Below are 15,387 nucleotides of genomic sequence, written 5' to 3' on the forward strand. Positions count from 1 at the left end.
CTCCCTCATCCTGACATCTTAGGAGAGGTCCTCCAGCCCACTGATCATCCTCATGGCTTTCCTTCGGACCTGCTCCAAAAGCTCTTACTTCATTCTCAGTACGGGGCCTTCTGAGAGCTGAGTAGAGAAGGACAATGCCCTCCCTCGCTCTGGATGGCCACCTCCTATTGATGGCAGCCCAGGGTACAGTGCGCCTCTCAGGCTACAAGCACACATGCTGGCTCTGTTAAGGGTTTTCATCTACCAGAACCTCTAGATCCTTCCCTGGCAGGCAGCTCTCAAGGAGTTCTTCCCTCATACCTGCCATTGTTCCAAAACAAGGCAAAACCTTGCACCTGATCTTGTTGATCTCATGGTGTTTCTTTGGGCCCAATTTTTCAAGCCTGTTCAGGTCCCTCTGGATGGCACCCCTTCAGTTCAGTGCCAACTGCACCACACATTTTGGTGAACATCAGCAGAGTTGCTGAGGGTGTTCTGTATCTCATCATCCATGCCACTGCTAGGCGTTGAAGAGCTCTGTTCCCAAGGCTGACCCCTGGGGACACCACTAGTGATCGGCCTCACCTGGTGGGAGCCCATTCCCAGACAGCCATTTACCACAGTCTTTTGGCTGTGACCTTTCTACCAATTTCTTATCCGTGAACTGTCCGCCGTTCAAATCCATCTCACACATCTCTCCACAGAGATAAGGATGTGACATGGATCATGCCAAAGGCCTTTCGTAAGTCCAGGTAGATTTTTGTACTGGTCTGTGTAACTGATGCATTGACAAAGCGTCCACATTATCATTATGACCATAAAGAACCACAAAATTTAATGAATCTTTGGGAAAATACTGATTTCGCATTTAGATCCTGAAAATAATTGAGCTAACAAAACACAGTAAATCTCAGGAGCAAAGTTGTGTTACAATAAAATCATCTTCTTCTTGCACACATAAAGAAATTGTTTATTAGATTGTTTCTTTGCTTACAGCTGGCACCTGGTAGATAAGTGTGTTTCTGTAACACAGAAACCTTCACTTCGGTATCCAGAGAGCTCCTATCGGAATGGTCTGGAGGTCAGCAGTGACAAAAGCATTCAAAGTGAATCAATGCCCGAGCTGCAGTGACACAACAGACTGGGTGTGACAGCAAGAACAGGAATTACAGACTGGTAAAGAGGGGTAATTTAGGGAGTATAGATAAATAATAGGAAAGGAGGTCAGGAGATGAGACAACAAAACTGAAGTACAAACATAGGAAATCACTTCAGTTACAGTAAATAGGTGAGGAATAAGAGGGATGTGAAATCTTAACTGACTCTGAGCTGATTTCTGTGTTGGAACTCTTTCAAATTACATAAAATATTAGTCAAATGCATTGTGGGTTAGGTGTAGTTCCAAGTAATATACTAAGGTGAAAGTGGTGTGTATTCAAAGCTGTTCCCAAGTGTGCAGAGAAACCTGCATTGATGTGCAGCCATTAACACACACAATTTGTTGTCAGTGGGTTTAAGCAAGGAATGAATAAAGTGCTTTTGCCTCTACCCAGGAACTGGTTAACTGTGTTTTCTCCCCCATCATGTTGAGGAGAGGCAGTGACAGAGCAGCATGGAGGGCACCTGGGAGCCAGGCAAGGTGAGCACAGTGCAGCTGGGCGCTAAGTTCCAGGGTGTTTTTGGGGTCCCAGCCCTGCAGCACAGTGTCTCTGTGTGCCTCCCCTCTGCTGGACAGCCCAGCCATGCTGCCCCACAGGCAGTTAGACTGCTAAAATTTAGGACGAGAATACCCTAAAGTAACAAATTGGTCCTTGGGCTAATACACTGATACCTTCCAATAATCCAGCCTATATAATCCTCTGTGGTGCCTGCTGGCATCTCATTGGCCTGCAGATACAGAGATGGAACACAGAGGCTGTGGGAGTCAGAGCTGACCCAGGATCATATGGGCTTCAGGAGAAAGAGAGCAGGGTGATGTCTCAGTAGAAGTGGTAGGAAGCCAAACACATGTATAGGAACATGACAACCACAGACACACAAGTATATATGAATAGAAAAGGAAACAAAGAAAAAATATTAAAAGTAAAAAACTAATACAAGCCTGTTATGGGACAGACTGTGAGTCATTTACAGAGACAGATGAGAAGTTTATCCCTGCTGAACTGTGACCAGGGCACCATTTTCATCACTGCATCCTGAGCTCCTGGTTCCTCATGCTGTAGATGAGGGGGTTCAGTGTTGGAGGCACCACTGAATAAAGAACTGCCACTGTCAAATCCAGCAATGGGGAGGAAATGGAGAAGGGCTTCAGATACGCAAACATCACCGTGCTGAGAAACAGGGAGACCACAGCAAGGTGAGAAGCATGTGGAGAAGGCTTTGTGCCGTCCCTGCTGAGAGGGCATCCGCAGCACAGCCCTGAAGATCTGCACATAGGACACAACAATGAAAGACAAAACACCCAAATAAAACAAGAACACTAACCAAAGAAGTGAAATTTCTTTGTGGTAAGACTCTGAGCAGGAGAGCTTGGGGATCTGGGGGATTTCACAGAAGAACTGGTTGATGGCATTGCCTTGGCACAGAGGCAGGGAAAATGTATTGGCAGTGTGCAGCAAGGAATAGAGAAGCCCGGTGGCCCAGGCAGCTGCTGCCATGGTGGCACAAGCTCTGCTGCCCAATAGGGTCCCGTAGTGCAGGGGCTTGCAGATGGCAACGTAGCGGTCATAGGACATGATGGTGAGAAGGGAAATACTCTGGAGAAGAAAAACAAAAAGAAAAAGACCTGTGCAGCACATCCTGCGTAGGAGTGTGCCTGGTGTGCCAGAGGGCATGGCCATGGCTTTGGGGAGAGTGGTGGAGATGCAGCCCAGGTCGAGGAGGGCGAGGTTGAGGGAGGAGAAGTACATGGGGGGTGTGCAGGCGGTGGTCGCAGGCTACGGCTGTGCTGATGAGGCCGTTGCCCAGGAGGGCAGCCAGGTAGATGCCCAGCAAGAGCCAGAAGTGCAGGAGCTGCAGCTGCCGCGTGTCTGCCAACGCCAGGAGGAGGAACTCGCTGATGGAGCTGCTGTTGGGCATCTGGTACTTCTGAGCACAAGGACCTGTGGGCACAAGAACCTGTCCAAGGAGTAGGAGAGTTAATGACAAGACATTCCATGTGGGCAATGTTCACTGTGGTCAGTGATGTGAGCTACATTTCATGTGGTTGATTTTGCCATGGCACCTCTGCCCTTTTTCTCTCAAGGAAGCAGCGTTGTCCCTCTGTGGACGTGGGAACGTACCAGTGCCAGAAATACATGGGTTGAAAATAAAAGTTGTAATGATGTTTTTTTTCCTGCAAAGTCTGTTCCAGCTCACCACAGCCAAGGAGTGTTCAATGAAGTCAGAAATCCTGAGCAGTTCTGCTGCACACATTTTGAATGGCAGTGAGAGCTGAGAAGCAAAGGATTCACTGCTGCTTAGCGCAAGGTAAGGGGAGCGGGTTGGGCTTTTTTCCACACACTCTGAACATGCAACTGTTGGAGACAAAGGGAGAATGTTCTCCCATGTTACCCTGAAAAGAAGCCAGACCCTGCTAGAGAGCAGTGGTAACCACTGCCCAACACAGAATACCCACTCTTTCTCAGGGTCCTGAGCAAGGTGTCCTCACCACACATCAGGCAAACGACACCTACAATTCATTTCACCAACCCCAGAGCATTTCCTTGCATATAGCATCTCTCCTCTTCATCCCTGCACTTTCATCTCCTGACTATGGGAAAGATTTGCATGCTGAAGGTCAGCTCACAGTTCTGAAGAAAACCTCAGTGAGATGTGTCCTAACGATGGCATCTCATTAGGGAAAGCCAACTCCTTCCCAGCCTCACAGACTGCACTGCCCACAGCCCCAGGCAGTGGCTCTCAGCCCCTGTGCACTGCAGAGGGCGCTGGACACGTGCCTGGGGAGATGCTGCTCTGCTCTGCTGCAGCTCTGGCTGCACAGGAGGTGGTTCGTGCATTGAACCCCATGGCCATGAGGGCAGAGGCATTCTGGGTGGGAGCTTGCTCAGAGGAAGGTGTCTGCACTGAAGGGAGTAGTATGGATTTTTCAGGTGAATTCTTCCTCTGGAAAAATATTGCTGTTCTTACTTTCCTCTCATTCCCTGATCATAACTCTGATGCCTGCAGATTTTCCTTGCTGGAGACGTTTCCCTGTTCCATGTCTTGTACATGTCTGTGGTTACAGACAACAGGTCAGAATGTATGCATTCCTATGCAGTTCAGAACCCATCCTGTCTGCAGAGCATTACCTAAGTGCATGTTCATGTTTGCAGGTATAAAAGGGAACATAAGGAAGCCACATACAGTTCAGCAAAGTGAATTCATGTTTACAGAAGGTAGAGAGACTGAATGCATTGAGGAGTTCTCACTAGATGTACTCAAACAATAAATCCTTTTCTATTTCTCAGTCAAACATCCTTATGTTCCTGTAGGAGCAGGAAACAGGAAATATGGCAGAAATTCCTCCGCTGTCTTTTATCATGGAAAGTGCATCATGAAGCAGCCTGTGGTGCAGCGTAGCTGTGATCCCCCTGCCCCAGGCAGCAGCTGTGGCAGCAGAAGGCCCCTGCCCTGCCCTGCCCTGCCGGGGGGCTCCTTCCCCCCACACGTCTCCCCACAGCGCCCTGGGCAGCTCCCCGGGCAGGCTGAGTGCTGAGCCTGGCAGGCGGCAGAGTCCCTGCCCCGGCACACAGCCCCTGGGGCACAGCAGGGACCCTGCTCTGCACCACAGCCCTGGGCACCCGGCTGCACCCAAACGGAAAAGCCCACAGCCATCCTGGGACATGCAGCCCTCAGGGCTGTGCTCTGACACTGCGGCAAAAAAGCCCACATCTGGAGCAGGTCTTTCTCCACAGTTAGGAAACATGGAGCACCTTCAGCCAGATATGTAATGGGATGTCCCAGATTTAGCGATCTCTCCAGGAAAAGCAGATTCGTTGCCTGGAACAAAAGACTTACCTTTTCAAGAATAGTGAGCAATGCACCTCCAGTGATCTCACAGCCTGCTATTGTGCCACACAGCCTGTACGCTCTCTTCCTTCTATCCTCCCTTTTTGCTGCAGATGATTTCCCAGCCCTGCTGCATAGTGCACAGGAGCTGCTCCTGGGCACAACTGTCTCTCTGTAGCACTGCCCACTTCTATCAGCTCCCTGTGTCCCAGGAGCCCGGCCCAGCTCAGCAGCAGAGGAGGTGATTTCCTTCTCTCCCTGCAGATATCCACGGCCCTCCCGAGCTGACAGCTCCTGCAAGACAGCACAGTCATCACTGCAGAATGTACTTCAAAGTCAGATCCACTAATCAACACTTCCACTGGATTCCAGAAGCATGTTTTTTTTTCGTACCAAAAGAAGTTTTACCGTGAGGGAAGCAAAAACCAAATCTGGAAACACTGCTCATGATCTGTAACAAAAATGACAAATAGACAAAGACAGGGTCGGGTGGACTTCCCCTGTTCTGGGCAGTGGTAGAGCTGAGGCAGTGGCAGGCATTACATTACAGAATCATACAGTGGCTTAGGTTGGAGGGGACGTTAAAGTGCACCTAGTTCCAAGCCCCCAGCCATGGGCAGGACTGCCAACCACACATCAGGCTGCCCAGGATTCCATCCATCCTGACCTTGAATGCCTCCAGGGATGGGGCACAAAAAACTTCTTTGCGGCAACCTGTTCCTCTTCCTTTGAGTACAAAATTTGTTCCTAACATGGAATCAAAAGGCTTACAGTCAATGGGGTTCCATCAGGCTGTCGGACGGTCACTAGCAGGGTTCCCCAGGTCTCAATTTTAAGGCCACTTCTCTTTAATGTGTTTGTGAATGACTTGCATGTTGTGCTAGAAGATGTTTTGAGCAAGTTTGCTGATGATACCAAATTAGGAGTTGTTGCCTCCACTGAGGCAACAGAGAGATGTGGACAAGTTAGAGAACTGGGCAAGCACCAACGACAAGAAGTACAATAAGAACAAGTGCCTGATCCTGTACCTGGGAAGGGGCAACCATGCACGTACACAACCTGGGGGATGGGACGCTGGACAGCAGTCCCACTGAAAGGGGTTGAGGGTCTGGGTCAACAGCAAATTGAACATGAGTCAGCAGTGTGCCCAGGCAGCCAGGAAGGCCAACCATCCCCTGGGGTGCATTGAGCATGGCATTGCCAGCTGGGTGAGGGAAGGGATTGACCCTCTGCTCTGCGCTGCTGCAGCCTCACCGGGAGCACTGGGTGCACTGCTGGGCACCACAGAACATAAAAGACATAAAGCTATTGGAGACTGTCCAAAGGAGGGGCACTACAACTGAGAGATCTGAAGTTCAAAGTTTCATTGGGATTGACTGCTTGTTGAGATTGACCCCTTCTCACATCCCACAGCCTGGGATGAGACACACTGCCCACATGGGACTTGGGCCTCACAGCACCCCTGTTCCGCAAGCAGAGTCTGGGAGCTGCTGTCCCCTTGTCTTTCATTTAGCATCCTATAGTCTTCCATCCCACTGCCCCAGGAAGAGCCCTGAGCCAGCATGAGGGACAGGATCTCCCTGCCAAGGGTCTGGGGATCAGGGCTTGGCCCTTTCTGCTTCATAAGACAAAGGAGGCTTTTCTCAGCATCACAGCCACCATCCCAGTGCCTTTGTCTGCCTGTAAGCATGGCTTCCAATTATCTGCTCTAACAAGTCCCTGGGGAAGATTTCTTGTTAGTAGCCCTCAGTGGAGCCCATTAATACTCCAAGAAACTTCTCTGTTCCTTCTGACTTGGTCTTCTTGAGCACTTCATGCCATCTTCTCTCTTCACTGTAGGTTGATGGACTGAGCAGCGAAGGCCACCTGAGGCCCATTACAACCTAAAGAGCCCTCCTGTGCCTTGTGCCTTCCTGTCGTCTTCTTCAAGTGTTCGGAACTTGTACAGCTAAATGGAGAGGTATCTGGAGAAAACTTAAAGAACAAGAGTCAGATGGGCATTTAAGAAGTCTCTTTTATTTATTTATTTATTTTATTTATGGTTGTGTTTAAACAAGAATTTAAAGCAGCACTTGGCAGTTGATACTGATCCAGGATGTCCCCTAATGAGCTTTCCTCTCTCATTGTCGTGGACAAACGTCCTCCTCAACTTCCCCACCCCATTTTTACTCCCATTGGCCCCATGGGACTTGCATTATTTCTCCTCACATCACTCTTCTCCTCTGGAGTCACCTACTCTCTGTTAAACTTCCTTTGCACCAACTCCCACTGGCTTTCCTCAGAGAAACAGCTGCACGTGAGCAATGAAAGATTTCTCTTTTTTGCCAACATACAGAAGGAAAAGTAATGCAATTGTATGAACAGAAAAACACAGTGATCAACTGCATGCCCTGTCCTAGCTGCATCTACTGAGATTTTTCTTTCACAAGGAATACTTGTACAAGAAATGAGTTAGAAAGAGAGAGGAAGGAACAGATATAATTATAGTTAAGGAGTTGACAAGAGAGTCCATCAGACTTTGGAGAGATGGAGCAGGCTCCAGTAATCTCCCTGAAGGTCACAGATCAGCCAGATAGTTGGGAGCTATCTGAGTGAGCAATGTGCAAGGGATGGGGAGATGTGGAGAGCAGTGAGAAGAGTGTGTGTCCGGATGGCCTGCTGAAAATGGGCTAGAATTCAAGCAAGTTTCATAACAAATCTTCATAACAGCAGCGAACTTATGCTTAGATGCAAAACATCCCGTTATTCAGCCCTTCTTTCTTTTTCCCAGAGCCTCATTATCATCAAGTCAGCATTCAAAGCAGTCAAACTGACCTCTCCATCCCCCACAGCTGCTCAGGGCAGGGACAGAATCCTGGAGGTTGCTTCCAAAGCTGGTGTCAGCCATGCAGCCAGGGAGTTGCTCCCTCCTGTTTTCTTCCCGGGGGTTCTCCACAGATTGGAGGACACAGACTGAGAGTCCCAGGCTGATCTGTAAGTGACCAAGTGCTGGACCTAGAGCTCCATTCTTGGTGGCACTTATCAGAGAATCATTAAGTCATGGAATGTGTTAGGTTGGAAGGAACCTAACATATCCCTTCTAACTGCCCTGCCATGGTCAGGTTGCCACCCATTAGATCAGGTTGTCCAGGGCCAAATCCAGCCTGGCCTTGAGCACCTCCTTGTTGTCCAGCATCTCTGGGCAACTTGTTCCAGTGCTTTACCACCCTCTGAGCAAAGAATTTCCTCCTAATATATAATCTAAATTTTTCCTCTTTTAGTAGAAACTGTTCCCCCTTGTCCTGCCATATTCGTACTGTGCAGGAAGTTGATTTCCTTCCTGCCTATGAGCTCTTTTTAAATACTGGAAGGCCGCAGTGAGGTCACCCCAGAGTCCTCTCTTCTCCTAGCTGAACAAGCACAGCTGCCTCAGCCTGTCTTCATAGGAGAAGCTCTCCGTCCTTCTGATCATCTTGGTGGATCTCCTCTTAGATGGACTCCAACAGCTCCACATCCTTCTTGTGTTGGGAGCCCTGGGCCTCAATGCAGTAATCCATATGGGGTGTGATGGGGTTGGAGCAGGTGGGACAAACAACTCCCTCACCGTGCTGGCCAGCCCCCTTGGTTGCAGCACAGGATGCTGTTGGTCTTTGGGGCTGCAAGTGTACACTGCTTGCTCATGTCCAGCCTTTTGTCCATCAGGCCCCCAAATCCTGCTCCGCAGAGATGCTCTCAGTGAGATCTTTTCCCAGCCTGTGCACATATCTGGGATTGCCCCAACCCATGTTCAACACCTTGCATTTGGGCTTGTTGAATCTCATCAGGTTCACATTCGCTCACTTTTCACGTTTGTTCGGGCCCCTCTGGATGACATCTGTTCCTTCTGTTGTATCAGTTGCACCCCTCAGCTTGGTGTCATCATCAGATTTGTTGAGGGTACACTCCATCCCACTGTCTATTTCACTCATAAACATGATGAAGATCACCAATCCCAAGATGAACCTCTGGGAACACCATTCGCCACAGGCCTCCACCTGAGCATAGGGCTGCAGAATTGCATTTTCCAAGAGTGGCACTACAAGTCTTTTGAATACCTACAGGGAAGGTAACTCTCTGGGCAGCCACTTCTGCTTATCAGCAGCATACAGTAAAGAAATATTTTCTTAAGCTTGGATGAAATTTTGCATGTTTCATCCGGAACCAATTGTGCTTCGTTAACACACACAGCTCCTTTTCCTCCTTGCAGCTGGACAGCCACACTGCCCCAGGCCATTAGCAATGCGTGGACTTATCATGACCAAAGTGTAGGACTCAGCACTTTGTCTTGCTAAAGCTCATCCTGCTGTCATCAGCCATTGGATCAGTAAGGATATTAAACAGGGCAGGTCCCAGTACACACCCCTGAGGAACACCACTCATGACTGGCCACCAGCACGATCTAACTCCATTCACCACCACCCCCTGGCCTGGCCATCCAGCCAGTTTCTTTACCCAGAAAAGAGAACACCTGTCCAAGCCATGGGCTGCCAGCTTCTCCAGGCGAGTGCTGTGGGAGACAAAATCAAAGGCTTTGCTGAAGTCTAGGTAGATCACATCCACAGCTTTTCCCTCGTCCACCAGGCAGGTCATCTGGTCAGAGTAGGAGCAGGGAGGTCAAGCAGGACCCGTTATTCATGAATCCATGTTGGCTGGGCCTGATCCCCTGGCTGTCCTGCACATGCCACGTGCTCACACTCAAGGTAATCTGCTCTGTATTGTTTATTCCTTTGGATGAATACATTAGGTAAGGACGCTCCAGGAAGCATTCCAAATCAAAGCATCATTGGGTTTAACCTGGCTTGATCTTGCATCCACACCATGGTTCTGGTGTTCAGAAGATGGCATCCTCTCTGGTTATAGCTATTCAGAACACTTTCTGCATAGAGTTGCTGAGATCCTTGGAGTCATTAATTGCTCCTCTGCATGTGAGTTAGCATCAAACATGACATCTCCAGAGCCAAACTCTTCCAGTGAGGCAATGGTGCCTCTGACTTGGATATGAAACTTCTGAACTTGAATGTTGCATTCTGGTTGACTACCTGTTCATACTGGACATCCTCACAGCCTACAACAGCTGTGCATTACAACGTGATGCCAAGTGGGAGTGGTGCATGCAGCAAGCCATGGCAAGAGGGTCATGCTATTCCAACAATCTAGACATCATTTGCAGATCCAAGACAAAATGCAATCATGATGCTGTTGTCTTTCAGGAGCTGTTGGCCATGGAGACCCAGGAAATTCTCAGGGAACGTGAGTGGGGCAGAAAAAAAATCACATCCTCTGTAAAGACTCTGTATTCCCCTTGTGCGACCGTCCAGTTGTGTAAGCCATTTAACCATGTCCCTGTGGTCCAAACAAGAGCTCAGGCCTGCAACTGGGCCATGGCTTTCCTGAAGGCCAAGTGTTGCATTTGTTGCTGCACATGAGTGTGCTGGACAGCCCTGGGAACTGGCATGATACTTGGCTGCTTCTGACGCCATTTACATGTGAGCCAATAGAAAACAGAGGTTTCATCAGTTGAAGCTGCCTGAGGCACCTTGGTCATTGCCCAGGGTCTGTGTGTGAGCAACTGACTCCCCGCTGAAGGACCAAGGACTCAGAGCAGGAGCTCACATGCAGGCAACTCCTTGTGCACACCAGAACTGAACCAGAGGAATCCCAGCTCCTGTGGGTCCGTCGGGAGCTGAATCCTATTTAAGCTGCAGGCTTTCCATTTAGGGATGAAATGCCTGCACTGCCTCAGCTGGATCACTGCCCTGCCCAGGGGAAGTCCACCCCTCCCTGTCCTTCTCTGTGTGCCCTTTTGGTTACAGCAAACATTCTCTGGTAGGAATAACTGTATGTCTGTAATTTTTCACTCTCCACTGGACATTTGGTGGTTAATGCAGCAGATTTCAAAGTACAGTCACAATGCTGTCGTCTTTCAGGAGCTGTTGGCCATGGAGACCCAGGGACATCTCAGGGGAGATGAGTGGGAAGGATGAAATGACATCCTCTGCTGCTGAGCTGGGCCGGGCTCCTGGGACACAGGGAGCTCCTACAAGTGGGCAGCTCTATAGAGCTGTGCCCAGGAGCAGCTCCTCTGTACAGCACAAAAGGGCAAGGGACATGATGTGCAGGTGACATGAGGATATAACAAAAAGGACGGAGAGATTACAGGATGTGTACAGTGTGAGCAGGCTGTGAGCTCACTGGAAGAGCATTGCTCTCCTCTTTTAAGAAGGTAAGTTTCTTGCTGCAGGTAATGCAGCTTATTTTCCCGGAGCTAACACTGAATTTGGGACATCTCATTGCAGATCAGGCTGCAAACATTCTGTGTTTCTTTTTCAGGGAAAAAGACGCAGTCCAGATGCAGGTACTCATTCTTGTTGTGCAGAGCAGGGTCCCTGCTGTGCCCCAGGGGCTGTGTGCCGGGGCAGGGACTCTGCCGCCTGCCAGGCTCAGCATTCAGCCTGCCTGGGGAGCTGCCCAGGGCGCTGCGGGGAGACGTGTGGGGGGAAGGAGCCCCCCGGCAGGGCAGGGGCCTTCTGCTGCCACAGCTGCTGCCTGGGGCAGGGGGGTCACAGCTACACTGCACCCCAGAATGTTTCCAAGGGCAATTTGCAAGGGGAGAGACAAAGCAGGTGTTTTTCTTTTATATGCTTAGGGAAGGGAAAAGGACTGGAGGCAAAATTCTGAAGGGAGCTATAAAATATGAGCACATCTCTGAGAATCCTGTATTTGTACCCTTCTCAGGGTTCGGTTATATGCACAAACTCCTCATGAGCTTTCAGCCTCACCTCTCCCAAAGGACAGCACCAGCTTAAATTATCGTCATTCCCTGCAGACATGAATTATGCACTTCAGCTCTTAATAAGCAGATTTCTCTAACAGAAATTTTACTTCATAGAAATTGGGGTTAGGGGCTCTTAGAGTGGTTCAGGTAAAGATAGGAGACGTGGAAACAGCTCCTAACAGGAAAATATCCAGGAGGCTGGGATATCATTAGGAAATAATTAAGAACGTAATGATTAGGAAAGTAAAAGCTCTTTAAGCTTCTACTTCTTCCATGGCACTGAAGCTCATGAAAATAAACTCATGTTATGGAGTTAAATGGACTTTCCTACTGTAGCAGGAGTGTCTCTGAGAATGATCTAAACTTGTCATTATCTTCTGCACTCTGAACAGGACTCCATGCCCAGGAACCGCAGATGCCCAACAGCAGCTCCATCAGCGAGTTCCTCCTCCTGGCGTTGGCAGACACGCGGCAGCTGCAGCTCCTGCACTTCTGGCTCTTGCTGGGCATCTACCTGGCTGCCCTCCTGGGCAACGGCCTCATCAGCACAGCCGTAGCCTGCGACCACCGCCTGCACAGCCCCATGTACTTCTTCCTCCTCAACCTCGCCCTCCTCGACCTGGGCTGCATCTCCACCACTCTCCCCAAAGCCATGGCCAATGCCCTCTGGCACACCAGGCACATCTCCTACGCAGGATGTGCTGCACAGCTCTTTTTCTTTGTTTTCTTCCTCGCAGCAGAATTTTCCCTTCTCACCATCATGTCCTATGACCGCTACATTGCCATCTGCAAGCCCCTGCACTACGGGACCCTGCTGGGCAGCAGAGCTTGTGCCACCATAGCAGCAGCTGCCTGGGGCACTGGGGCCCTTAATTCCCTGCTGCACACTGCCAACACATTTTCCCTGCCTCTGTGCCAAGGCAATGCTGTGGATCAGTTCTTCTGTGAAATCCCCCACATCCTCAAGCTTTCCTGCTCAGATGCCTACCTCAGAGAAATTTTTGTTCTTGTGGTCAGTGCTTCTTTATCATCTGGGTGTTTTGTTTTCATTCTTTTCTCCTATGTGCAGATCTTCAGGGCCGTGCTGCGGATACCCTCTGAGCAGGGACGGCACAAAGCCTTCTCCACGTGCCTCCCTCACCTGGCTGTGGTCACCCTTTTTCTCAGCACTGCCTTTTTTGCCAATCTGAGGCCCCCCTCTCTTTCCTCCCAATCCCTGGATCTGACGATGGCAGTTCTGTATTCGGTGGTGCCTCCAACCCTGAACCCCCTCATCTACAGCATGAGGAACCAGGAGCTCAAAGTTGCATTGGGGAAAATGGTAGCATGGACTCATTTCAGCAGAGATAAACTTATCTCTCTCTAAAAAATGATTCACAGTCTTCTCCATCATGGGCTTATTTTATGTTCCTTTCTGCTTATACTATTTATTTATTTTCATTAATAAATACATTTTTATTTGCTGTTCATAGTTATGTTGTTTGTGTTGTTATCATTAATGGTTATCGCAGTCTTCTACATGTGTTTGGCTTCCGACCACTTCTACTGAGACATCACCCTGCTCTCTTTCTCCTGAAGCCCATATGATCCTGGGTCAGTGCTGACTATCACAGCCTCTGTGTTCCATCTTTGTATCTGCAGGCAAACGAGATGGCAGCAGGCACCATGGAGCTGATACAGGCTGGATTAGTGGAAGGTATCAGTGTATTAGCCGAAGGACTTATATATTACTTCAACAAAAGGAATCAGTGTGTGCTCATCCTAAATCTTCCCCGTTTAGCTTGTCTTGGTGTGTGAACAGCCCTGTTTTTATCAATGATCCTGTTTCACAGAAGCACTGAAATCACAACGGACTGCTTCTTTCTTTGCCTCCACCAGGTGCACGGACTTGTTCTTGGGCTTGGTATAAACTGTTTGGAGTTAGAGTGCACCAAGATAGAACGTTGCTGATTGTGGCAAAACAAGCAATGGAAATTTGCCAAAGTGGGGGAAAAGAGCTAAAAGGTGAGCCAGGGTGCACTGTGATGAAGAGGAAGATGAAATAAAGGGGAGGAAGTAGGTATTGTGAGAAACAGGACGTGTGGTGTCAGGGGCTGTGTTTGGGTGCACACCTCTCTACCACTGCACGCATGCTGCCCCACACAGTGCCTGCACAGAGCTGCCAGGGGTTGCCTATGGGTCAGCGGGGCCGGGCTGTCCTTCAGAGGTGAAGGCACACGGAGACACCGTGCTGCAGGGCTGGGACGCCAAAAGCACCCTGGAACTCAGTGCCCAGCTGCGCTGTGCTCACCTTGCCTGGTTCCCAGGTGCCCCCTATGCTGCTCTGTCACTGCCTCTCCTCAACAGGACGGGGAAGAAAGCACACTTAAACAATTCCTGGGTTGAGGCAAAAAGCAGTTTATTCTTTCCTTGCTTAAAAACCACTGACAGTAAATAGTGTGTGTTAATGGCCGCGTATCAAATGCAGGTTTCTCTGCACACTTTGAAACAGCTATTGAATTCAGCGTCTCTTTCACCTTAGTATATTAGTTGGAACTACACCTAACCCACAACACATTTGACTAATATTTTGTGTATTTTAATAGATTTCCAACACAGAAATCTGCTCACAGTCAGTTAGGATTTCACATACTTCCTATTCCTTATTTATTTTATTCCTGTTTACTGCAATTGAAGTGATTTGCTATGTTTGCATTTCATCTTTGTTGTCTCACCACCTGACCTATTTTCCTGATTCTTATCGATAACTTCCTAAATTACCCATGTGCCAGTTAGTTATGTCTGCTCTTGCTGTCACATCCAGTCTGTTGTGTCACTGCAGCTCGGGTAATGATTGACTTGAGAATGCTTTGGTCACTGCTGAACTCCAGACCATTCCGACAGGAGCTCTCTGGATACTGAAGTGAAGGTTGCTAAGTTACAGAAACACACTTATCTACCAGGTACCAGCTGTAAGCAAATAAGTAATCTAGTAAACAATTTCTTTGTGTGTGCAGTAACAAGATGAATTTTACTGTAAAACAACGTTGGTTCTGAGATTTACTGTGTTTTGTTTAGCTCAATATTTTCAGGATCTAAATGCGAAATCAGTATTTTCCCAAAGCTTCATTACATTTTATGGTTCTTTATGGTCAGAATGATAATGTGGACGCTTTGACAATACATTAGTTACACAGACTGGTACAAAAATCTACCTGGACTTCTGAAAGGCCTTTGGCATGGTCCCACATCACATCCTTATCTCTGTGGAGAGATGTGTGAGATGGATTTGAAGGGCGGACTGCTCATTGGATAAGAAATTGGTTGGAAGGTCGCAGCCAAAGGACTGTAACCAAATGACATTTACCAAATGGCTGCCTGGGAGATGGGCTCCACCAGGTGGAGGTTGATCACAAGTGGTGTACCCAGGGGTCAGCCTTGGGACCAGAGCTCTTCAACGCCTAGCAGTGGCATGGATGATGAGATACAGCACACCCTCAGCAACTCTTCTGATGTCACCAAACTGTATTGTGCAGTTGGCACCGAATGAAGGGGTGCCATCCAGAGGGACCTGGACAGGCTTGAAAAGTGGGCCCAAAGAAACAGTGTGAGGTTCAACAAGATCAGGTGTAAGGTTTTGCACTTGT

At 48.9% G+C, this 15,387-nt stretch overlaps 1 protein-coding gene across 1 annotated transcript; it reads left to right on the forward strand.

Moving 5' to 3' along the window:
* The first annotated feature begins 12,176 nt into the window (after nucleotides 1–12,176).
* On the forward strand, nucleotides 12,177–13,127 carry LOC121108008 (olfactory receptor 14J1-like). The gene has a single exon (XM_040654665.1). The coding sequence runs from the start codon at nucleotides 12,177–12,179 to the stop codon at nucleotides 13,125–13,127; it is 951 nt and encodes a 316-aa protein (XP_040510599.1).
* Nucleotides 13,128–15,387: the final 2,260 nt, after the last annotated feature.

The sequence above is a fragment of the Gallus gallus genome, chromosome 33 (genome assembly GCF_016699485.2).
Source record: "Gallus gallus isolate bGalGal1 chromosome 33, bGalGal1.mat.broiler.GRCg7b, whole genome shotgun sequence".
Taxonomy (NCBI): domain Eukaryota; kingdom Metazoa; phylum Chordata; class Aves; order Galliformes; family Phasianidae; genus Gallus; species Gallus gallus.